Source organism: Neoarius graeffei, chromosome 9, assembly GCF_027579695.1.
Source record: "Neoarius graeffei isolate fNeoGra1 chromosome 9, fNeoGra1.pri, whole genome shotgun sequence".
NCBI classification, from domain to species: Eukaryota; Metazoa; Chordata; class Actinopteri; order Siluriformes; family Ariidae; genus Neoarius; species Neoarius graeffei.
This window is the reverse complement of record NC_083577.1, coordinates 27,487,619-27,511,163: the sequence shown is the minus strand read 5'-3', so window position 1 is coordinate 27,511,163 and position 23,545 is coordinate 27,487,619. Positions and strand designations below refer to the sequence as shown.

The window sequence follows — 23,545 nt, the reverse complement described above, 5'->3', positions numbered from 1 at the left end:
GTTTGCATGTTCTGCCCGTGTCCGCGTGGGTTTCCTCCGGGTACTCCGGTTTCCCCCACAGTCCAAAGACATGCAGGTTAGGTTAACTGGTGACTCTAAATTGACCGTAGGTGTGAATGTGAGTGTGAATGGTTGTCTGTGTCTATGTGTCAGCCCTGTGATGACCTGGCGACTTGTCCAAGGTGTACCCCGCCTTTCGCCCGTAGTCAGCTGGGATAGGCTCCAGCTTGCCTGCAACCCTGTAGAAGGATAAAGCGGCTAGAGATAATAAGATGAGATGAGATGAGATTTTTGGGACAGGGAGATGGAATAGGGGCTTGCTCCGTCCACTCCATGCATCGACCCAGTATTGCAGCACTTCTGGGAACGGTGCACCTCCTTTTTGGGCGGCACGGTGGTGTAGTGGTTAGCACGGTCGCCTCACAGCAAGAAGGTTCTGGGTTCGAAGCCGGCAAGGGCCTTTCTGTGTAGAGTTTGCATGTTGTCTGCGTGGGTTTCCTCCACAATCCAAAGACAATATGGGACAACCTTGAGCGAGGCACCTAACTCCCAACTGTTAGCATGGCTGCCCACTGCTCTGGGTATGTATATATATATGTGTGTGTGTGTGTGTGTGTGTGTGTGTGTTCACTGCTTCAGATGGGTTAAATGCAGAGAGGAAATTTCACAAGTGTGTGATGAATAAAGTTGTGCTTTCTTTTCTTCATGAGCTTACAGAAGGAAAACACATCCAATGCAATCCAATAATACTTTCATTCACTGTGACTATTTTCTCATTATCTCTAGCCGCTTTATCCTGTTCTACAGGGTCGCAGGCAAGCTGGAGCCTATCCCAGCTGACTACGGGCGAAAGGCGGGGTACACTCTGGACAAGTCGCCAGGTCATCACAGGGCTGACACATAGACACAGACAACCATTCACACTCACATTCACACCTACGCTCAATTTAGAGTCACCAGTTAACCTAACCTGCATGTCTTTGGACTGTGGGGGAAACCAGAGCACCCGGAGGAAACCCACGCGGACACGAGGAGAACATGCAAACTCCGCGCAGAAAGGCCCTCGCCGGCCACAGGGCTCGAACCCGGACCTTCTTGCTGTGAGGCGACAGCGCTAACCACTATACCACCGTGCCGTAACATTGTACAAATAGATACATTGTAAGGTTGACTGCGTACACACGCACATTGATGCTGAATTGCTAGAAGCTTTATTGACATCTCGTTGGCTATATATGATCGCTGTAACCGGGACAGTTTGTTAGTGTTTGGTGTAAACCGGGACATTTCAGCGTCCCAACGGACCTTTGTCGGGACTGGGGACACGCAACTCAAAATCGGGACTGTCCCAGTCAAACCGGGACATCTGGTCATGCTACCCTACCTACCGACCTAACCTATTTTGAAAACCCAGGAAACACATATATTATTTTGTTTGGCCTAAGTGTGTTTTTATAATCAGTGTTGAAAAGATATAACAAATTAAGTTTAATTTGGGAGTGGTACAATATGGAATCAATTTTGTGCCAAAATGTTCATACAATACTTTTGAAATATCAAACAAAAACGACAAATCAAAATACAAAAAAAGAAAAAAAAAGTCAATTTTTTAGACTGGCAAACAAATTATTCATGTAATCGTGCAAAATATCAGTCGATTACTCTTCAGAAACCTTTTATTTTTGTTCCGCGTCTTTCTCAGTTTTGTTTGACGTAATTTATTTTGGTTGCGATTCCAGCTTTCTCGTTTGCGCTCCCTGACTTTTTGCTCGCAGTTTTGGCACAAACTTCCCGTGTGGGCGGGCTGTCCAGGAACGCATTCCCATTGGGTAACTTGTGTTTGACTGACAGCTACGCTCAGCCATTCCCTACTCGGATTCTGGCGGACTGTTTGACGAGTGACCGATCCATTGACGGTAAACAAGGATCGAGTGGACTTCAGTGGTGACTATGATATTGAATTTACACTTTGTTGAATTAATTCAATATCATAGTCGCCACTGAAGTCCACTCGATCCTTGTTTACCGTCAATGGATCGGTCACTCGTCAAACAGTCCACTAGAATCCGAGTAGGAAATGGCCGCAACAGCCTCCGGGGGAATCGCTGAGCGTAGCTGTCAGTCAAACACAAGTTAGCCAATGGGAATGCATTCCTGGACAGCCCACCCACACGGGAAGTTTGTGCCAAAACTGCAAGCAAAAAGTCAGGGAGCGCAAACGAGAAAGCTGGAATCGCAACCAAAATAAATTACGCCAAACAAAACTGAGAAAGACGCGGAACAAAAATAAAAGGTTTCTGAAGAGTAACAGACTGATATTTTGCACGAATAATTTGTTTGCCAGTCTAAAAAAATTGACTTTTTTTTTGTATTTTGATTTGTCGTTTTTGTTTGAAATTTCAAAAGTATTGTATGAACATTTTGGCACAAAATTGATTCCATAGTACAACAAGCAAATGGCACCCATTCCATACATGTCAACCTATACAGAATGTCCGTATTTTATACGGATTTGATTCAATAAACGTAGTATACGGGCGTATAAATAAAGTTATACGGATTCTTTAAAAAAAACCTTCAATATTTATTTAGAACTATAATCAATTCCCACGATGATAAAAGAACGGACAACATTTACAAACATACTGTACATCACAGACAGCCAGTAAAGATTCTTATGAAATCGCGCTTTATCTTGTGGTAGTGAGACTTCGTTCCACTTTTGATCATGCGCACACCACATTGCGAGAATCCCGCCAACCGTGAAGTCATAGACGCCGGCTTCTGCGTAGAATCATACGTCATCCTCGCCCGAGAATAAAGATGCCTCATTCATGTGCTGCGTTTAACTGTACCAACAGGTTTACCGTCCAAACGAGATCACATGGGATTACCTTTCACAGGTGAGACTGGAAAAATACTTTTCATTGTATTTGGTCATTATAACGTAATTTTACGAACAGATTTTCCTGACTTTGTGGCTAATATGAAGTCTCGCGCATAACAGCCGCTCGGTGAAACCTGTCTCCAAACAACGAAGTATTTCCTTCGTAACTACTCTGATAACACTTTGTGTTTTTGTCAAACATTGGAGCTTTGTATTCATTCTGAAGGTTTATTGTTATTAATATTGAATAAAAAGTAACTGGGATATCTCATCTCCTTCTCATCTCATTATCTCTAGCTGCTTTATCCTGTTCTACAGGGTCACAGGCAAGCTGGAGCCTATCCCAGCTGACTACGGGTGAAAGGCGGGGTACACCCTGGACAAGTCGCCAGGTCATCACAGGGCTGACACGGAGACAAACAACCATTCACACTCACATTCACACCTACGGTCAATTTAGAGTCACCAGTTAACCTAACCTGCATGTCTTTGGACTGTCGGGGAAACCGGAGCACCCGGAGGAAACCCACGCGGACACGGGGAGAACATGCAAACTCCACACAGAAAGGCCCTCGCCGGCCACAGGGCTCGAACCCGGACCTTCTTGCTGTGAGGCGACAGTGCTAACCACTACACCACCGTGCCGCCTGTAACTGGGATATCTCTCATCTCATCTCATTATCTCTAGACGCTTTATCCTTCTACAGGGTCGCAGGCAAGCTGGAGCCTATCCCAGCTGACTACGGGCGAAAGGCGGGGTACACCCTGGACAAGTCGCCAGGTCATCACAGGGCTGACACATAGACACAGACAACCATTCACACTCACATTCACACCTACGGTCAATTTTAGAGTCACCAGTTAACCTAACCTGCATGTCTTTGGACTGTGGGGGAAACCGGAGCACCCGGAGGAAACCCACGCGGACACGGGGAGAACATGCAAACTCCGCACAGAAAGGCCCTCGCCGGCCACGGGGCTCGAACCCGGACCTTCTTGCTGTGAGGCGACAGCGCTAACCACTACACCACCGTGCCGCCCGTAACTGGGATATATCATTGTTAATTATCATTCAAATTTTAGGTAAATTATTTTAATTTGCATCTTATACGGATTTTATAAGGGAAATACGGATTTTGGAGGTTGGTTATACAGGTTTGATTGACCAAAGGTTGACATGTATGCATCAGACCCTCGTCCAACTGAAAATGTCTTTCATGCACTTTTCTCCCCCAGGAGAATTTTGAAAAGTTAGCAAGCATGCAAGACAGACTGGAATCAACACAGCACTTAGCTAGTTAGCTAACGTTCGAGACCGCCCTGACCCCGCCCCCTATCCGTTGCCATAGAAATACGAAAAGAGCCGACAGAACCCGAGCCGCAAGGTGTTCTGGGAAAGTCACACACATACAGCACGGTCGCCATATTTGCTTGAATTTACTAAGTTACATTGGAGGGAAAAATAACAACATTACGCCGTTTTGTTTGTAAATATCACGCTTGGTTTTTTTTTTAATTATTCGTAAAAATAAGCCTTGCAGGAAAGAAGAGGCTGCAGGGGTTTATTTTGTCTTTGTCGCTGCAGTTTATCGACGGTTTAGTTGTAGTTTAGCGAGCGCAGGAATGGGGCGCTCGAGGAGCCGCAGCTCGTCCCGGTCAAAGCACTCGAAAGGCGGCAGCAAGCACAGCAAAAAGCGCAGCAGCCGCTCCAGGTCTCGGTCTCGAGACTGCGAGAGGAGCAAGAAACGCTCCCGGTCCCGGGAAGCGAAGAGGAACCGGCGGCGAGAGTCCCGCTCCAGGTCCAGGTCGAACAGGGAGCGGGCCAGGGGAACGTCGCCGGTGGATAGAGTGGACATGTTCGGCCGCACGCTGAGTAAACGCACCGCTGCCGAGGAGAAACAGAGGAAGGAGGAGGAGGAGAAGAAAGCTGAGATGGAGAGACAGAGAAAGATGTAAGTTAAAAGATGTAAGACGTCGTTAACGGGTGGTTTGTATGGTTTCAGTCGGCTAGACTGATAACAATAGCGGTGCTTTTGTAGCATATTGACATGCTAATGCTAACAGTGATTAGGCTGCATGCGTCATTTCCATTTCTCACCCGTATTCGGTACAGCTTCCTGTCTGCGCATGATCGGCTGGTAAGCAGCACGCTGATTGGACAGATGATGTGTCAGTAAGGCAGGGGGGCGGGGTTTATATTGAACAGGGCTAGTTCTTTAGTGCAGAGTTCCAGCCATGCACCTTTTAACTCTAAAATAAATATGTGTAGAATTTATCAACACAATCTAACTAGTCTGAAAATGTATTTATACAAGCAGTAGGATTTGGATAAGCATGTCTGGTGAATCCTGTAAGTGATTCAAGTAGAATTATAATAACTTCCATTAAGATGGATTATAATTTGTCACTGTAACAAAATTTATCACCAAAAAAATTTTTTTAAGACATTGCACAGTATATCTACCTCTATGTTTGCACATTGTTTGTTTGCCTCTTTTTTTAAATGTTATCTTCATTTTTGGGCGGCACAGTGGTGTAGTGGTTAGCGCTGTCGCCTCACAGCAAGAAGGTCCGGGTTCGAGCCCCGTGGCCGGCGAGGGCCTTTCTCTGCGGAGTTTGCATGTTCTCCCCGTGTCCGCGTGGGTTTCCTCCGGGTGCTCCGGTTTCCCCCACAGTCCAAAGACATGCAGGTTAGGTTAACTGGTGACTCTAAATTGACTGTGAGTGTGAATGGTTGTCTGTGTCTATTGGCCCTTTTCCACTACCCTTTTTCAGCTCACTTCAGCCCGACACGGCTCGCGTTTCGACTACCTTAGAGCAGCACGACTCGGCTCGCTTCAGCCCTGCTCAGCACCCAAAACTCGCACGGTTTTGGAGTCGGGCTGAAGCGAGCCAAACCGAGCCGAGTGGGGCTGGGGGCGTGAGCAGACACTCCCCTGTGCACTGATTGGTGAGGAGGAGTGTCCTCACATGTCCACACACGCCCCGCGAGCACGCTGGGATCTGTAAACACCGTAAACCCGGAAGAAGAAGAATTATGAGAATTTCTGAAGCCTTATGCGCCTCGCCTCATCTATATGCTCTTGCCAGTATCTGTTGGCGTTGTCGGTGACAACAAGCCACAGCACCAAGACCAGCAACACTAACGACTCCATGTCCTCCATGTTTATTGTTTACTCTCCGGGTCGTGAGACTACCGCTTAAAAGATCACTGATGTCACTGTTTGCGCCGCCTAACGACATCACGTGATGTCCACCCACTTTCGCTAACTCCACCCAACGTGTCCACCCACTTCCAGCCAGCACGGTTCAGCACAGTTGTAGTTGAAATGCAACTCCAACAGCCCCGCTCAGCTCGACTCAGCCCAACTCAGCACCGCACGGCTCAGCCCAACTCGGCCGCGTTGGTAGTGGAAAAGCGGCATAAGTGTCAGCCCTGTGATGACCTGGCGACTTGTCCAGGGTGTACCCTGCTTTTCGCCCGTAGTCAGCTGGGATAGGCTCCAGCTTGCCTGCGACCCTGTAGGCAGCGCTCGAAACTAACGGTGTCCCGACGTCCCGGGGACCATAAAAAATGTCATCGGGACACAAAATTATTATATCTGGGACAATCCCGGGACAATGGAAAAAAAATAGATCTAGAAAAAAAGTTCTACATTAATATTATTTACAAAGCCGTAACACATACGTAGACATTCACCTAATTTGTCAATTTTAATTTTAAAACGTTAACAGCGAAAAATACATAGTAGCTACACTTTCGATGCACCTGCATCCGTAGGCTACAGAGCAGCGCATTCTGTTCTAGAATCTTCGGCCGGAGTCCGCATTATATGGACTTGGAATGGAATTGCTACCGCACACGCTGCGCCGACTCTTGCCAGAACAAAAATGCTGAAGTGGTTGAAGCGGACCGACCGCGGGGAAGAAACTGAAAGCCCAGACATAACGTCTCCGGGACCTTCAGGATCCAAAGTGTCATCGCCTGGTCTGCAGGCAACGCTAGCAACTGAATGAACTTAATGAACACTGTTAGACACGTTATAAAATACAACAGGAATGATGTGGCTGGATAACGGAAAAAATGGATAAAATGGATAACGGAAAGTTCATAAAATGGATAACGGAAAGTTCATAAAATGGATAACGGTAATAGTGAAAATGATAAGTTGGCCTTATAAGTGCCAACAGATATTCAAGGTATAAGTAGATGAAATGAACATAAAAGGGGTCTTATTTTCAGCTAAAGTGTACTGCAGATGTAGGGAGTTGAAACATTTTCTGAATGAGCTAGTTGGCCCCTTTAAATAAACGGGTATCTATTCATACAGTGAGATCGCCAAAGTTTAATAAACTGAAAATGCAATAACTAATTTTGAAGTAGATGATGTATAGGACATGTGTCGCTTGTGTCTTGTGACTTATTGTAAAAATGATATAAAGGGTTCAAAATCGCATAGTTTCAAATATAATAGTAACTTCATATGATAATATTAACCACTGGTTATTTCAGAGAGGAAAAAAATGGGGACACTATTGCTTCCATTCGGGACAATACAACACAGAATTCGGGACCACTGGGGGACACAAAGAAAAAAAGTTAATTTCGAGCCCTGCCTGTAGGACAGGATAAAGCGGCTAGAGATAATGAGATGAGATCTTCATTTTTCACTCTACCTTTTATATTTTGCATTCCATATGCACTTTATATATATATATATATTTATTTATTTCCTTTTATATTGGTAAGCGTAGTTTGGTCGGGCAGTTGCAAAATAAGAATTTCATTACCCAATAATAAACCGCTGTGTCTGTTATTGTGTATATGACAAAAATCTTGAATCACAGACCGCTGCAGATCCCTGGACCCCGCGTTGAGAGCCGCCGTGACTGCAGGTTCCTCTCAACTGGCTACTATTAAAGACTTTTTTTTGTGCTTTATGAAAAGTCATGTTTATTTCTTTAAATACTAGCGTTATCTCAAAGGTAACAGGAAATCCAAGTTTGCGATACACAAGCCCTCTTGGTTTGCGTTTAATAATACAAAAGAAAGCAAAATTACTAAATTGCCACGCAGATGTCGTGCGTGATAATCTAATTAGCTTCTGGTGCCAGGTAACACACATTTTGAATCCAATCAAGGACAGGATGCGAGAGATGAAGTTAAAATGTAAAGTCTGGTGTGTTAAGGCTCTCGGATTGGCCTGAAGCGAGGCCATCTGAACCTTAAAAGCACTCTGTCCGTTTTTGTTCTGGAGTGACCCTGACCCTGAGGTATAGCTCGAGTGACCTGTGTTCAGTACTTGTCAATAAAACTAAGGAAAGGGACACTGGAGACGTTCTGTAGTCTTGTATGCCCCTGGGCGGTGTTCAGAAATCGAATTTTGGCTTTTTTTTTATGCTTGAATGTGCCAAAGTGCTTCTTAGGCAGTATAACTGGGAAATTTTATGAGCAAAAGACATCTGGCGGCGGCAGCACTTGGCCTTTTCCCTGAGGATTACATGTGAACTCGCTGCTGTTTAAATTAAAAAGTGTGTATGCGGTCTACTGTGTTAGTTTGTTATATTCCATTTTAAGTTTCAAGAAACGGTTGCAAGGTTTATTCAGGAGAATGTATTTCGGTGGTGGTGTGTTTTTTGTTTTTTTCTTCTCCTCTAAACGACCCTGTCTTGTTCCAGCCGTCAGCAGGAAATCGAGGAGCGTCTGATTGAGGAAGAGACGGCGCGAAGAGTGGAGGAGCTGGTGGCACGGCGCGTGGAAGAGGAACTGGAGAAGCGGCGTGACGAGATCGAACGCGAGGTGCTGCGGCGTGTCGAGGAGGCCAAACGCATCATGGAGGCACAGCTTCTTCAGGAGCTCGAGAGACAGAGGCAGGCCGAGTTGAGCGCACAGAAAGCCCGCGAGGTAACGCTCGGTCGTTTGGAACGGCCATGTCGCCCGCCGCCGTGGCACAACCCGGCATGCACCAACTCAAGAGGGCAGAGGGAGAACGTGAGGATAGTCATTAGCATAGGACAATAATTATAAATAATAGGATTTCAAATTTCACCCTCTAAGCTGTACAGGATGCGTTTAAAACCGATGGCTGTACACAGATGGCGTTGGCTTCTCATCAGTAAGTTGGGGATTTTAAGGGTGTGTCGCTTCATGTCTTTACGCAGTCACTCAAGTGTTACAAGAAGTTAGAGTAGAAGTTTGGCAGGACGTGCTGGGTGTGCTTGAGGATGTGCAGTGCAAAGGTTGTGTCACGGCTGCGAGATATTAATCATTTCTTTTCCTTTGTCCCTCTTTCCCACCTTCCCGGCCTCCTCTTTCGATGTCTTTGCTCTCTTTCTTTTGTCAATGTACTGCTCTTGTCTTCAATAAAAAAAAATAGAGAGAACATCGATATTGTGGTTAGGCTTTGTCTTTATTCCTCAATGTGTTTTTGTACTGACACGTTATTTATTTTTAAATTAGTTTGTTTGTTTATTTATAAATTCCTAACAAAACTCCTGTAACTGTAGATCATTTTTAAACGAATGAATGCATTTTGGCGTCTAGACCAAGAGGATTTTTTTTTGGTGCCGAGTGTTTAAAGTTAACACTAATTCTCCTTCCAGTCCAAGCCGCTGAAACACCTTGAGGTCCTGTGGGTCAGCACTAACAGGGTTAGATATGTGCCCTTCTGCTGCCCAGTCCCATTTAGCTCGGTTAGACTCGGGTCTCGTACATACCGACATGCTCAACTTACCACATGAGCTTACAGTTTTTTGCTAGCACTGCATGTTTTTTTATTTTTATAATATTTCCCCTTTAGTCTAGGAGTAAATCCAATCGCAGATCCGAGCGTTTTTAGCTTTCAAAATAATCCTCATTGGAGACTGTATACATTCTCATGTTTTCCTGTCTTTCTTTATATAATTTTTTTTTTTTTAATTTACTATTTTACTGTCTTCTAACCACATTTTTTTTTCTTTATCACTTACTTTATTCATTGTTAAAAGTGCAGTATTATAAATGTACTTCTGTGTCCTCACGACTTGCTTTTCCTCAGGGATGCTGGTTTTCGTGCACACACACACACACATGCATACATAGATGTTTTTTATATATATATATAAACATACATACACACACACACACACACACACACGTGTGTACACTCACTCACTCATGATACAGCCTGTACACTGAAGCACCACGTAGTGAATACACTTGAACACAGATATTTCATGTAACGAATGATCCCATTTTTGTGTTCCTGCAGTTGTTAACACCCTTTTAACAGTAAAAGCCTGATGTCCCGCGATTGTTCATGTCCACACATGGTAATGTGTTTTACTTACATTCTTCACTCTCCTGTCCAACACACCATCACTTTGACTCTACTGCAATGTGATATACTGCATGTGGTGTTGCTGTGTAAGAGCACTAGCTCGTGCTAGCGGCTCAGAGCAGAGATTTTAAAGGGGAAGCGCAGCGCTGTCCAGGACGGGACACACGCGGGACCAGGCAGTAAATACTCACCCGCTTTAATCAGGAGTTGTGTAGGTACAGTGCACAGTCAAAGGAAAAAAGCGTAGGTATACAAGCATTGGTGAGCTACTACTATTCAATCTCTCCTTTGTCTTATTTACTCAGTCTTATTTTCTTTCAAAATGTCTTGCTTATGGATGCTGATAGTTTAGAAAATTAAAAAAAAAAAAAAAAAAAAACAGTCCTGATTTTTTTTTTTTTAAATCATCTTGAACCAAGACTCTTCATTAGTCCATATTTGTTCTGTATGTATGTTCATGAATGTTTGAGTAAGACATTGTGGGATCTTAAATGTGTGATTGAAGTCAGACACGGGAGGGTTGTTTTGATCTATGGCGCAAAGGGAGCGACACGTGGGGGGTTAAGTCTATGCATTTTTCCTTAAGATTCTACCGTTTGCAAATGTGATGAATGAGAGAGAGAGAGAGAGCGAGCGAGGATGAGAGCTTTTGTGCTGTGAGCGTATCTGGCTGGTACTGTGTATGGATCGAGTGGAGCGTGTGTAGGAGTGTTTGCACGTGAGGCTGGATGGATGAAGGTTGCTTTCAGGGAATTGTTTTGCCCGGCCTAACGTGTCACCGTATCACCCCTGTAGGAGGAAGAAAAATCCAAACGGGAGGAACTGGAAAAAATTTTGGAAGAGAACAACAGAAAGATTGCTGAAGCTCAGGCTAAGCTGGTATGTGTGGGTTGTTTTTTTTTTTTTTTTAAATTGTTAATAGGGGAATGAATAAAGTGCTAATCATAAACACACACAGTCTCAAATGACCAGTTAAAATATAATTAAAATTGCACATGTATAATGTGATTTTTATATTGAGCTTTCTTAGTGTGAAAGAGGCTTGATGATGCTGATGAAAACATCAACAATCCAGCGTCTTTATTTCTAATGCAAGGCTCTAAAAAAAAAAAAATTCTAAAATATCTGGAGCATAATACGGTGCTGTTACGGTGGCTGGCGCGTTAAAGATTTTGTAAGACGGACAAGCCCAAAACACTGTGATTAAAATCTGTAATTAAAATTTAACTGTCTAAAGCAGGCTTTATTGCACCTAAATCTGTCTGTACGTAATTAAATAATAGCATCCAGCAAGTAATAAAGACTGAGGTTGAGGAAAAAGCGCCGTCTTGTTCTCGGGATATTTTGTGTCGTGTTCCAGGGCTAGTCTTTTTATTTATTTATTTATTTTAAATTCCCCGCTGGCCGAAAGGCCTGAAGGGGGATTATGTCGTAGTGAAGTCCGTCCGTCCGTCCTGGAAAGGGTTCTCACGTTCTGAAATCACCTCCTCTCGCAATTTTTGGAGGCATTTCGCAAAACTTGGCAAAAGGCTTTGTTATAGGAGATTAATACGCATATTGCAATTTCGTGTGCAATATATTGTAGCAGGGGACATCGTGCTCTCGGAGCACTTTTTTTTTTTATTTCCCCCAGGAGTTGAAATTAGTTATCAGCGTACAGTGTATAGAGAGGCGTTTGATTAAACCAAACATCATTGTACTTAAGTTTTTTCCTCTGTCGCATTTCTTCTGTTCAGATGTTTTGAAGTGACTCAAAAAAAAAAAGACTGTAAATCTAGGTAAAATATGCAAACCCTGAATTTTGCATCATTTTTTTTTTCTAGTTCTCACAATCCACAAGCTGGATGACAGCAAGACCTTCAGACAGGGTTTTTTTTTGTGTTTGTTTGTTTGTTTGTTTGTTTTTTTTAATAATAATAATTTTAACGATACATTTCACGTAGCACTTGAGCCACAACATTAATCACGTTGGCACTTTCAGCAAACAATTCTACGTTTTCGGACACAGAAATATGCACACTGCATTTCTAAAGTGTCAGCCTGCGGGATACATTTAAAGACAAAGCAAAAGCCTGATTTCAGGTCAGAGAACGTCTCTCTCTTTCATTTATTTTTATTTTTATATAGCCGAGGTTCTGAGTTCCAAAAGGCTTGCGCCAAGTGTATAGGATTAAATGCGTCGTATGACTTTTTTTTAATATTTTAAATGTATTTTTCTTTACTACAAGATGTTTCTCTCAAACGATTTTTAGACTTGAATCTGTCTCAGCCCAGGTTCTGCCGAAATGCTGTTTGTTCCCAGTGTGATTGAATAGCTCGGTAGAAAGCTAACATGTATCATACCGTTACTTGTCATTTATAAAGGCCTGCTCGTTAAACGTTTATGAAAGTATTGTGCACATGAAAATCCTCGTTAATATAATTTTCCTGCGCCAGTCAGGCTTTTAAATAAGACAAGCAAGTTGATGTCGATATAAACGTGGCGACTTGCGGGTTTGTAACTAGGCAGCTGTCTTTTAAGTACAGAAACAGACCTCGTGTTTAATTGGTTTCTGGCGTGCTACACACGGTTATCAACACGTTATGTCATTGTGTGCGCGGGTGTGTGGGGTTTTTTTTTTTTCCCCTTCACCTATTGTTGTAAATGTTCAATTGCCTTTTCTAAAGTGTGAGACTTCAGCTTGTGTTTATTTGATTTCGACATGAATCCAGTTTCATAGCCAGCATGGCATGATTCACATCCAGTGAACCTTATTCTCAGTCAGTCCTCACCTGACCTTTGGTCAACGAGTACGTGTTTCTTCATCATGGTATTTTTTTTTTCCCAAAAAATATAGAAGTTTTATTATAGAGTTTTGTCATGAATTAGAGATATACATGCTGATCAGGTTTTATATATGGATCTGTCTCAGAAACTGGGTCCTGTGGGGGTCCCCCACTAAATATACTCACAGTCAATAAACTATATGGTTTTGAATGGTGATGTTGGTTTTAATTTGAAATAAAATGATGAAAGAAATAAAACTAAATCTTTGATGTGAACACTATTCAGAATTTGGCAAAAATTCTGCAAATTTGTGGAAAAATGGCGGCTTGATCTGGGACATGATAAATGGTCGACGACATCGCATTCCCTTAAAAAGGTTGTAGTCCACTGAAAAGTCTACAGTTATCACTAATTGTATTTTAAGTTGGAACTTTATCCACCTAAGGATCGGTGTGCTCACAGAATAATCATAACCGTAATAAAACATCATGCCAAATATTTCATCACCGTTGTAACTCCGTTTTCCGCAAACCCAAAACGAGGGTTATGTATATAACCGCGGTTCTATGAGTTTCGGATGACCGCCAGAGGCGGTGCTTTCAGCACATGGATATCCATCACACGAACGTGCAGGTCGAGTAATAGTAACAACAAAGTCACGTGTGACCTGGGTGACGTCACCCCGTGACCCCGGCATAAAAGACCGGTAAACCCAGGAAGTGACCTCTTGGCAAATCTTCTCGTGTACACTCCGAGTGACTGCCAAGCTCTGGCGGTCATCCGAAACTCATAGAACCGCGGTTATATACATAACCCTCGTTCTATTTCGTTTCTACTGACCGCCAGAGGCGGTGCTTTCAGCACATGGATGACTAATACCAACCAGGTCATGAGGAGTGCCTACCCGTACCCAGTGCTGCTGCGACGGGCCTGGAATGACAGCCGTCGCCACAGGATTATGTGGGACGACATTAAGACGGTAAAACCTGGTGAAGGTGCAGCTGGAAGCCCAGGAGGCTGCGCTGCATATGTCTGAAAGGGGCACGCCCTTCAGTGATGCCCATGAGGCTACCACGCCCCGTGCAGAGTGCGCCCTGGCAGCCGGAGGAATCGGGAAGCCACTGTGCCTGTAGGCATGTAACATGGCCTCGACTATCCACTTGGATAGCCTCTGCTTAGAGAGCGCCAGACCCCTCGACGGTCCTGTGTGGCACAGAACAGGGCGTCACTCCTACGGAAGCCCTCTGTACGCGACACGTACACCCTGAGGGCGCGAACTGGGCACAAAAGTTCCGACCTCTCACCATGGCCCGCCTCGAACGCCGCAAGGCTAAGGGCTGGTTGACGAAGGTAGCAGAGAGGGTCTTTGGGAGGAAAGAGGGGTTAGGCCACAGGGTGACCCCACTGTCGCCGGAGTGCCACTGCAGGCACTCCCCACTGACTGACAGCGCGTGTAGTTCCCCGACGCGCCTCATCGATGTAATGGCCAGAAGAAAAGCAGTCTTCAGGAAGAGCCATGAAATGTCTGCCGTGAGCAGGGGCTCAGAACGGTGCGTCGCAGAGAGCCTGCAGCACCAATGAAGGTCCCATGTGGGTACCCGGCTCCGTCGGGGGGGGTCTCAACCGGAGAGCACCCTTCAAGAAACGTGCCACCAAGGCGTGGGACCCCACGGTCCTTCCCCCAACTCTGGCATGCTGAGCAGAGATGGCAGCTGCATAGACCTTGATGGTGGCAGGGATAAGACCCTTATCAAAGCAGAGACTGGCGGAACAGTCAAATGGTCGGCAGGGGGCAGCATGTAGGCTCCTCCCCCCGAGTTAAGCACCAGTTGGAGAAAAGCCTCCATCTGTTGGCATAGAGGGCATTGGTGGGGGGTGCCCGAGAGCTTGCAATGGTATTGACCACTGCCGGCTCACAAGGACCTCGCAGGGGGTCCGGCCCGGCCCTTCAGCGGCCATACCCAGAGCTGCAGACGGGCTGGATCCGGGTGCCAGATCTGCCCTCCCAGCTGTGATAGCAGGTCAGTCCTCACTGGCAGGCACCAGGGGTCGCCGTTCAGAAGTTGCAGCAACTTGGGAACCACACTCTGCCCGGCCACCGGGGGGGCGACAAGCAGCAGCCCGTGGTGGTCCATCGCAACCCTGTGTAGGGTTGGCACGATCAGCAGCAGAGGGGGGGAGGCATACAGCAGTTGCCTCGGCCAAGCATGCGCCAGCGCATCCTGGCCCAGGGGACTGGGCCGTGGAGGCTGAACCACAGAGGGCAGTGTGTCGACTCCCGGCAGGCAAAGAGGTCCACCTCTGCCCTGCCAAAATGTTCCCAGATGGCGAGAACCACCGCTGGGTTGAGTCTCCATTCCCCGGGATCGGGGTCCTGGCGGGACAGCAGATCTGCTGCCCTGTTGGCAGTGCCTGGCAAGTACATGGCACGCAGGCTCAAGAGATGTCGATGGGCCCACCGCAGAAGTTGGCCAGCCACTTCCAAGCACTGGAGGGACTTTGTGCCTCCCTGGTGGTTGATGTAGTACACTACCGTAGCGTTGTCCGTCCGCACCAGAACGTGTCTGCCGGTCAGGCCTAGGAGGAAGTGCTGTAGGCCGAGGAACACAGCCCGTAGCTCCAGCACGTTGATGTGCTGCGCCCGTGCAGCACCGGGTGGAGGTGGAGACCGTTGAACCACCTCTGAAGCGGCATAAGTCCAGAAGTCCCAGCGGGACCAGAGAGGAGGCTGCCGTAAGCATGCCCAGCAGGCGCTGAAAGGTCTTCAGGGCGAGTGACCTACCCCGTCCGAAGCGGCCAAGCAGTAGGCGGATGTTGTGGATCCTGGTCTGGGAGGAGTTACCATCAACGACCTCGAATCCAGGTGCATGCCTGAGAAAGTCGTCTCCCGGCTGAGCACCAGCGAGCTCTTCTTGTAATTCACCCTGAGCCCCAGCTCTACGACATGCGAGAGCACAGTCGCGATGTTGGTGCGGGCCTGAGCTGCTGACCGTGAACAGACAAGCCAGTCGTCCAGGTAGGGCAGGACACGCAAACCCCTTGCCTGAAGTAGTGCCGATGCCGCTGCCGCACATCCGGTGAACACACGGGGTGCCAGCGGTATCCCAAAGGGCAGAACATTGAACTCGAAAGCCTGGCCCTCGAAGGCAAACCGCAGGAGCTGCCTGTGGTGTGGCACAATGGGAGCATGGAAGTAGGCGTCTTTCAGGTCGAAGGTGACAAACCAGTCGCCCGCCTGGATGTGGTGTAAGACATCCACTGTACACAGCATGCGGAACCTCATGGTCCTCAAGTGGGAATTGAGGGACCTCAGGTCGAGGATCGGGCGGATACCGCCATCCTTCGGAACCAGAAAATACCTGGAGTAGAACCCACCTTGCTGTCTCTGCCTGTCGACGGGAGAGACTGCTCCTTTCTCCAGGAGGGTGGCAATTCCCTGCCGGGGGACGAGGGACTTCCCCGGATGGCTCACGGTGGTGTTTGACCCCATGAAACGTGGTGGACAGCGGCAGAAATGGATGCGGTAACCCTCGGTGAGGGTCACCAGCACCCAGGGGTCAACGCTCTCCAGCTTTGGAGCTGTTCGCTGGAAAAGTGGCCGACCGCCGGCGCGCTGATATCAGCGCCGTCCAGAGCGCCCCCGTCGGTCACCATGGGGGCGACGAGGAGTGGACTGGGTGTAGGGGGCGGCACCGCGGGTCCGGGAGGTGGTGGGGTGGCGAAAGTCATCAACCCGTCTGGTCTCCTGGCGGGTGCGTGGCCGAGACAGAGTCGGTGTGGGCCCCCTGAAGGACTGGGCAGCATTGCCATGGTGGTGGGCCTGGCGGGGGCCAGCGAACTGCTGTTACGCCTAGATGACCTGGGCACTCCGATCCAGGGCTTGCTGAGTGGCTTCGCCAAACAGCTCCCCGGGGACAACAGGGAGAGAGTGCAGCACACGCCGGTCGGGCTCGGCCAGAGGGGACTGTGCCCGCCATATCTGCTGGCGGCCGAGGGTGAGATACGACATCAGCCGGCCCAGTTCCCGCGACGAGTAGGCAAAGGCCTGGAGCCGCGTCACACAGCTCCCGTGATGCCGCGCTCGTCCCCTCCAGCGTCTGGGGGTCCATGACCCCTGGCTGGCAGAAGGGAACTTAAATAGGGCGAGAACGCTCCAAGTAAGTAGCCCAAAATAAACTATCAGGCGGAAATAAAAAATAAACGACCGGGCGAACACACCCGTGGTCGGGAATATTAACAAGGATGGCGCCGTGCGCTACAGAACTGATAAACAGCGGCGAGAAACACCGCTTTAATTTAAATGAATGAAGACCGCTTACCTGAGCGATAACAAACCGGCCTCCAGCAGCGAGGACACGCCTCGGAGGGCTAGTCAGCTAACTCCACCGAGCGAGAGCACTCAGCTTAACGGAGTAACAAACAATACGAATATAACACACAAGACAGCCGGCCCGTGAGCAGGCCGGACCATAGGTAGGGGTGTCCTGCATTGCCGCCAGGGCCCTGCAGCGGGAACACTGCCCCCTGTGGCGGAGGCTGAAGATTCGCCAGCAGGGCCTTCATCTCCTCCAGCTCGGTGGACATCACCTCCACCTTCTGAGCCAAATCGCCCGAGCGCTTCTTTTTCGCCTTAAAAGCGAAGACGTGTGGGGGAACCCACGGCGCTTGCTGGGCCCCGCTGCTGCAGCCGACACCGTGTCCTGTCCCCCCGAGGCCCGGGGGATGTCAGACGGAGAATCCAGCCGAGCCAGCCCGGCGGTCCGCGCAGCCACGCCCAGGCACATGCAGTCTGCGCAGGCCATGTCCGTCAGCCCCTGCCGCAGGTGATCAATACCCAGGCATGAGGGGCACTCGCGGTGGCCGTCCTCCGGTTCGAGGGGGACCGGCAGTTGGCGCAGCGAGAGAGAGGTCCATGACGCCTGGCTGGCAGAAGGGAACTTAAAAAAATAGGGCGAGAACACCCCAAGTAAGCAGCCCAAAATAAACAATCAGGCGGTAATGAAAAACGACCGGGCGAACACACCCGTGGTCGGGAATATTAACAAGGATAGGCGCCGTGCGCCACAGCACTGATAAGCAGCGGCGAGAAACACCGTTTAATTTAGATGAATGAAAACCGCTTACCTGGGCGACAACAAGCCAGCCTCCAGCGGCGAGGACACCGCCCCGGAGGGCTAGTCAGCTAACTCCACCGAGCGAGAGCACTCAGCTTAACGGAGTAACAATACGAATACAACACACAAGGCCGCCGGCCTGTGAGCAGGCCGGAGACAAGGCTACACAAATAAGGCGGTTAATAATATTAACAAAGATAGGCGCAGTGCGCCACAGAACTGATAAACAGCGGCGAGGAACACCGCTTTAAATTAAATAAATGAAAACCGCTTACCTAAATGAGGACAAGCCGGCCTCCAGCGGTGAGGACACCGCCCCGGAGGACTAATCAGCTAACTCCACCGAGCGAGAGCGCTCAGCTTAACGGAGTAACAAACAATACAACACAAGACCGCCGGCCTGTGAGCAGGCCGGAGACAAGGCTACACAAAATAAGGCGGTTAATAATATTAACAAAGGCGCAGTGCGCCACAGAACTGATAAACAGCGGCGAGGAACACCGCTTTAAATTAAATAAATGAAAACCGCTTACCTGAATGAGGACAAGCCGGCCTCCAGCGGTGAGGACACCGCCCCGGAGGACTAATCAGCTAACTCCACCGAGCGAGAGCGCTCAGCTTAACGGAGTAACAAACAATACAACACAAGACCGCCGGCCTGTGAGCAGGCCGGAGACAAGGCTATACAAAATAAGGCGGTTAATAATATTAACAAAGATAGGCGCAGTGCGCCACTGAACTGATAAACAGCGGCGAGGAACACCGCTTTAAATTAAATAAATGAAAACCGCTTACCTGAACGAGGACAAGCCGGCCTCCAGCGGCGAGGACACCGCCCCGGAGGACTAATCAGCTAACTCCACCGAGCGAGAGCGCTCAGCTTAACGGAGTAACAAACAATACAACACAAGACCGCCGGCCTGTGAGCAGGCCGGAGACAAGGCTACACAAAATAAGGCGGTTAATAATATTAACAAAGATAGGCGCAGTGCGCCACTGAACTGATAAACAGCGGCGAGAAACACCGCTTTAAATTAAATGAATGAAAACCGCTTACCTGAATGAAGACAAGCCGGCCTCCAGCGGTGAGGACACCGCCCCGGAGGACTAATCAGCTAACTCCACCGAGCGAGAGCGCTCAGCTTAACGGAGTAATAAATCAATACGAATACAACACACAAGACAGCCGGCCTGTGAACAGGCCGGTGGCGAGGCTACACAAAACAAGGTGGTTAATAATATTAACAAGGGTAGGCGCCGAGCGCCGCAGAACTGATAAACAGCGGCGAGAGGAACGCCGCTTTAATTTAAATAAAGAAACCCGCTTACCTGAAGCGAAAACAAGCCGGCCTCCAGCGGTGAGGACACCGCCCCGGAGGGCTAATCAGCTAACTCCACCGAGCGAGAGCGCTCAGCTTACGGAGTAATAAATCAATACGAATATAACGACAAGAGTTGGTGGACTTAGCGCAGTTTCTTGGAGGGTGCATAAGCACAGCCCCAACCCTACGGGTAACGAAACTACCTCAGCGCTTTGTCCAAATTTCAACCCAACTCGCAACCTGCAAACGCGAGAAGATGTAAGAGGTCACTTCCTGGGTTTACCGGTCTTTTATGCCGGGGTCACGGGGTGACGTCACCCAGGTCACACGTGACTTTGTTGTTACTATTACTCGACCTGCACGTTCGTGTGATGGATATCCATGTGCTGAAAGCACCGCCTCTGGCGGTCAGTAGAAACGAAATAGAACCAATACGATCGTGTGTTTTGATCTAAACGGAAAGCCTCAGGGTCGAGGTCACGACCTCACCAAAAGTAGTAACTTAAAATCACTACACCATCTGCGATTTTGTTTTTTAAAACGAAAGCTGAAAGTTAGGTATAGATTATGTTTCTTACAGAATATGTTACGATGGTAGCTGGTCTTGTATGAATTTCTGAGCTATAAAATGAGTTGTGGTCTATTTTTTACCGTAGTGTGTTATTTGTGTGCGGGGAAGGACACACATTAACAATTTGCATGTGTAGAATGGAATTTTCCACTCCAACAGTTAGAAGTTGATCGTGCTTCCATTTGCGGTCTCTCTGTTACTCGGGTGATCTGTTCGGACGTTATCGCTGAAAAGGTGAGTTTTGACAGTTTTATTTTGTTTTAGTTTTGCAGTATAAGGCAATAGAATGTTTCTTTTTCATCTTACTTTCATATTTCGTAGTGTTTGCGTATTTTTGGCCAATATTTTGCAGCCACGGTCAATTTAGATCGAACTTTTGATAGAATCTACGGCCAGTCATTTTGCCCTGCCTCGCGCTCCGTCCGGTGCGGTAGTGATGTCCCGTTGCTTGCGCGCCGCAGCAGAGACCCGCGTGACCTTCAGCCGGTACAGTCGCTGTTCTTTTACCACCGCCGTTATTCTCATCTTTCCGGTGTGTTCTTGATTTTTCCATTGTGTCCTATTTCGCCATATCAAATACCCAAAATATTATTCATATTTAAGTGAATAATCAATTCAGTCATCATAACTTGGCATTTTTAACCCAAGCAATCAAAAAGAGGAAATTTATTCAATATTTTCACGATGTAGTTATTTTATATGTAAATCAATTTTACAAAAGCATTTGAATTGTAATCAAAAAATTTTCCACAGTGGAGGCCGGATAAAGCAAGACGCTATCTTTATTCTTATTAAACATCACAAAAGAAACATTGAGTGTTCGGTAAATGCAAAAAAAATAGTAAAATTAGAAAATGTATTTTTTGACCATAATGTCCCAAATGAGAGAGCAGTTTCTGAGACGGTAAAATAAAATATGAGAGCGAGAGGCGGGTTTAAGCAGTGAAGGATCCGAGCGTGTTCTCTAGAACAAGTGCATGAGTTTAAGTCCCAAGGCTGGCTGAGTACCGCTGATGTGCTCTTGGCTTGAAGGTGTCCTGTTTCGGTCAAACCATCCGAAATGTGTTTTTGTCATTCTGTTTCCACTTTATAAGTGTGTTTACCCCTGTGCGTGTTTACCAGGCTGAGGATCAGCTGCGCATAGTGGAGGAGCAGCGAAAGATCCATGAGGAGCGAATGAAGCTGGAGCAGGAGAGGCAGAGACAGCAGAAGGAAGAGCAGAAGATCATCCTGGGGAAGGGCAAGTCCCGACCTCGTCTCTCTTTCACGCTGAAAGCCACAGACTGATCGTGCACTCCAACCCTCCTTTTGGTTCCTTCTCTCTCTCTTCTCTCTTTTTTTTTCCCCTCTTCTTCTTTCTGGAAGATAACTTCATGTTGAAGCGAATCTCTACACTTTTTTTCAAAGAGAGGTTATTCCTGCCCTCTGTGTCTCTCTCTCCTCTGGATTCGAACAATCTTCAAACCCCTAGTTGGGGAAGCATTTCGCAAATTCTCTCTGACTCAAGGCTGGACTTCGCTGCCACCTCTACAGACTCTGTTTTAGCAGCTTTTATGTTTTGCCAGTGATGTGTATAGGATGCTTCCTTTTTCCTCATGTGGGAATATTCATTTTGTTTTTACTGGATTGCAAATTGTGTGCGTGTGTGTGTGTGTGTGTGTGTGCGTGCGCGCGCACGTGTGTGTGTGTGGTCCCTTGATTTTGAAGATTCAAGCACAGGCTCCTGTCTCCAGCTTGAAGCCATCCACTTGTATAATGAGGGTAAAAATGGTGTGAGGGTGATTTCAACTGTAACATGGCAGATGTATATGTAATGTAAGGTGATTTTTTTTTTTTTTTTTTTTAATTTTTATTTATTTTTTTTTTTGTGAACACCATAAACCATGGCGAGATTCTGAATGACTGTTAATTGCAATGTGTCATGTTTGTTTTGACTTAAAAAAAAAAAAAAAATGTGCATTTGCTAATGTATGAATCTGACAAAACCGTAGAGGAGCTGTGCACCGACTGTGCTGATTCTTATTCGTTTAACAGTTCATGTATGGGTTACACAAATGTCTACTTTCTGTTCGTACAAGGAAATCGGGAGATGCAGGTAAGATCGGTTAGGGTGTGTGTGTGTGTGTGTGCGCGCGCATGTGTATGTGTGTGTGTCTGTATGTTAGGAGCTAGCTTATCATATTGTGGACAATTTTCCCTGTCTTATTCATTAATAAATTCTGCAAATAGGCCACCTTGTCAGATTCACCTGTCGTCTTCTCTTTCTGTTTGGACGTTTTAAATAAAAACACAAAAGGTTGGAATTAAGAGTTGACTGATGAGCAATTTTTAAGTCAAAATACTTTTGTTGAAATCCTCCTCACATTCCACCAGTAATCAATAAAATATCTGCTCAGAGGCAACGCTCTGGTCTCTGCAGTGCCCGGGCTCTGAATAATAAAATGTGTAATACAGTACACTGTGTTCTTGCTTTATACACCATGGTTCAGAGGCAAAATCATAGGTCATAAATTTGCAGGGTCAAAAATATACATACGCCCACTTGGATTATTAATGTGGTGGTGCTGAAAGTTTTAAAATGTCTTCTAACCTTTTAGAGTCAAGGCCTCTTAACTTCCTGTTAGTGATCATGATTGACTACAGCTGGTAGCTTCTCTGTGCCAGAATAAAAAGGGTTTGATTGACAGCACTCACTGGATCAATCAACACGCAATACAATGAAAGTCCAAGGAGCTCAGTGCAGATCTAAGGTGGGGTTTACATTAGACCGTATCAGCGGATCATCAGATTAACGTTTTTAAAAACGATTAGCGTGCACACAGCAACGCCAATACACGATTCGCGTGCACACAGCAAAGCCAATACATGGATACGCTAATCACATGACTAATTTGGCACGTAAGTTGAGAAATGTGTCAGTGCGGCTCATCGCTTCCTCCTCAGCGGCTGTGCTCCAAATCACTCCGCCCTGAACAGCGAGTGCCCTCTGGAGGGTGCGCACTCCGGCCCTGCGCAGCTCACAGAGCGCGCGAGTGAAGTGCACGAGCAGTGATTCGGGACTGAGCCGCTGTGCGCAAGTCACTTGCCACTTGCAAGTGGAAGGATGGCAAGCCTAAAGACAATCATAACTACACAATGGGCAGTATTTGCATCAGTATTTTCATACTTTTATACTCTTTAATGGAAGGTGATACAAGGCGGAAGTCCGCGCCGTTTTTCAGCAGTCGCGTCACATGACCAACGCCAGCGAATCAGGAAGGTGGATGTCACAGTGACGTTGTCCAATGACGACGCCAGCTAGAGCTCAGCACCACGTATCCGCGTATTCTCAATGTTTACACAGCACTGGACCAGACACGATCTGGATTGAATACGTGGATCCTGGCGGATTCCCGTTTCCCGGCATTTCCAGGCGTTTTAATGTAAACGGACAGTGCATCCGCGAAGAAAACGAGACAGATACGGTCTAATGTAAACTTGGCCTTAGAAAGAAGATCATAGAATTACACACTCGGTGAATGTCTCTCAAAGCCATTTCTGAATAACTGCACATTCAAAGCTTGGC

General features: G+C 47.1%; 1 protein-coding gene and 1 pseudogene across 1 annotated transcript; both read left to right on the top strand.

Moving 5' to 3' along the window:
• The first annotated feature begins 264 nt into the window (after window positions 1-264).
• On the top strand, window positions 265-380 carry LOC132892242 (U2 spliceosomal RNA; annotated as a pseudogene).
• A 3,893-nt stretch (window positions 381-4,273) lies between these two features.
• On the top strand, window positions 4,274-22,287 carry arglu1a (arginine and glutamate rich 1a). Its single transcript, XM_060929239.1, has 4 exons — window positions 4,274-4,839; window positions 8,567-8,792; window positions 11,002-11,085; window positions 21,103-22,287. The coding sequence occupies exons 1-4, from the start codon at window positions 4,511-4,513 to the stop codon at window positions 21,265-21,267; spliced, it is 804 nt and encodes a 267-aa protein (XP_060785222.1). The 5' UTR covers window positions 4,274-4,510; the 3' UTR covers window positions 21,268-22,287.
• The last annotated feature ends 1,258 nt before the right edge of the window (window positions 22,288-23,545 follow it).

What these genes read in the sequence shown, in the direction of transcription:
- arglu1a (XM_060929239.1), top strand. Translation starts at nt 4,511, where the DNA reads ATGGGGCGCTCGAGGAGCCGCAGCTCGTCCCGGTCAAAGCACTCGAAA. An exon ending in ATGGAGAGACAGAGAAAGAT is followed by an intron (nt 4,840 to 8,566) that starts GTAAGTTAAAAG and finishes GTCTTGTTCCAG; the next exon opens with CCGTCAGCAGGAAATCGAGG. An exon ending in GCGCACAGAAAGCCCGCGAG is followed by an intron (nt 8,793 to 11,001) that starts GTAACGCTCGGT and finishes TCACCCCTGTAG; the next exon opens with GAGGAAGAAAAATCCAAACG.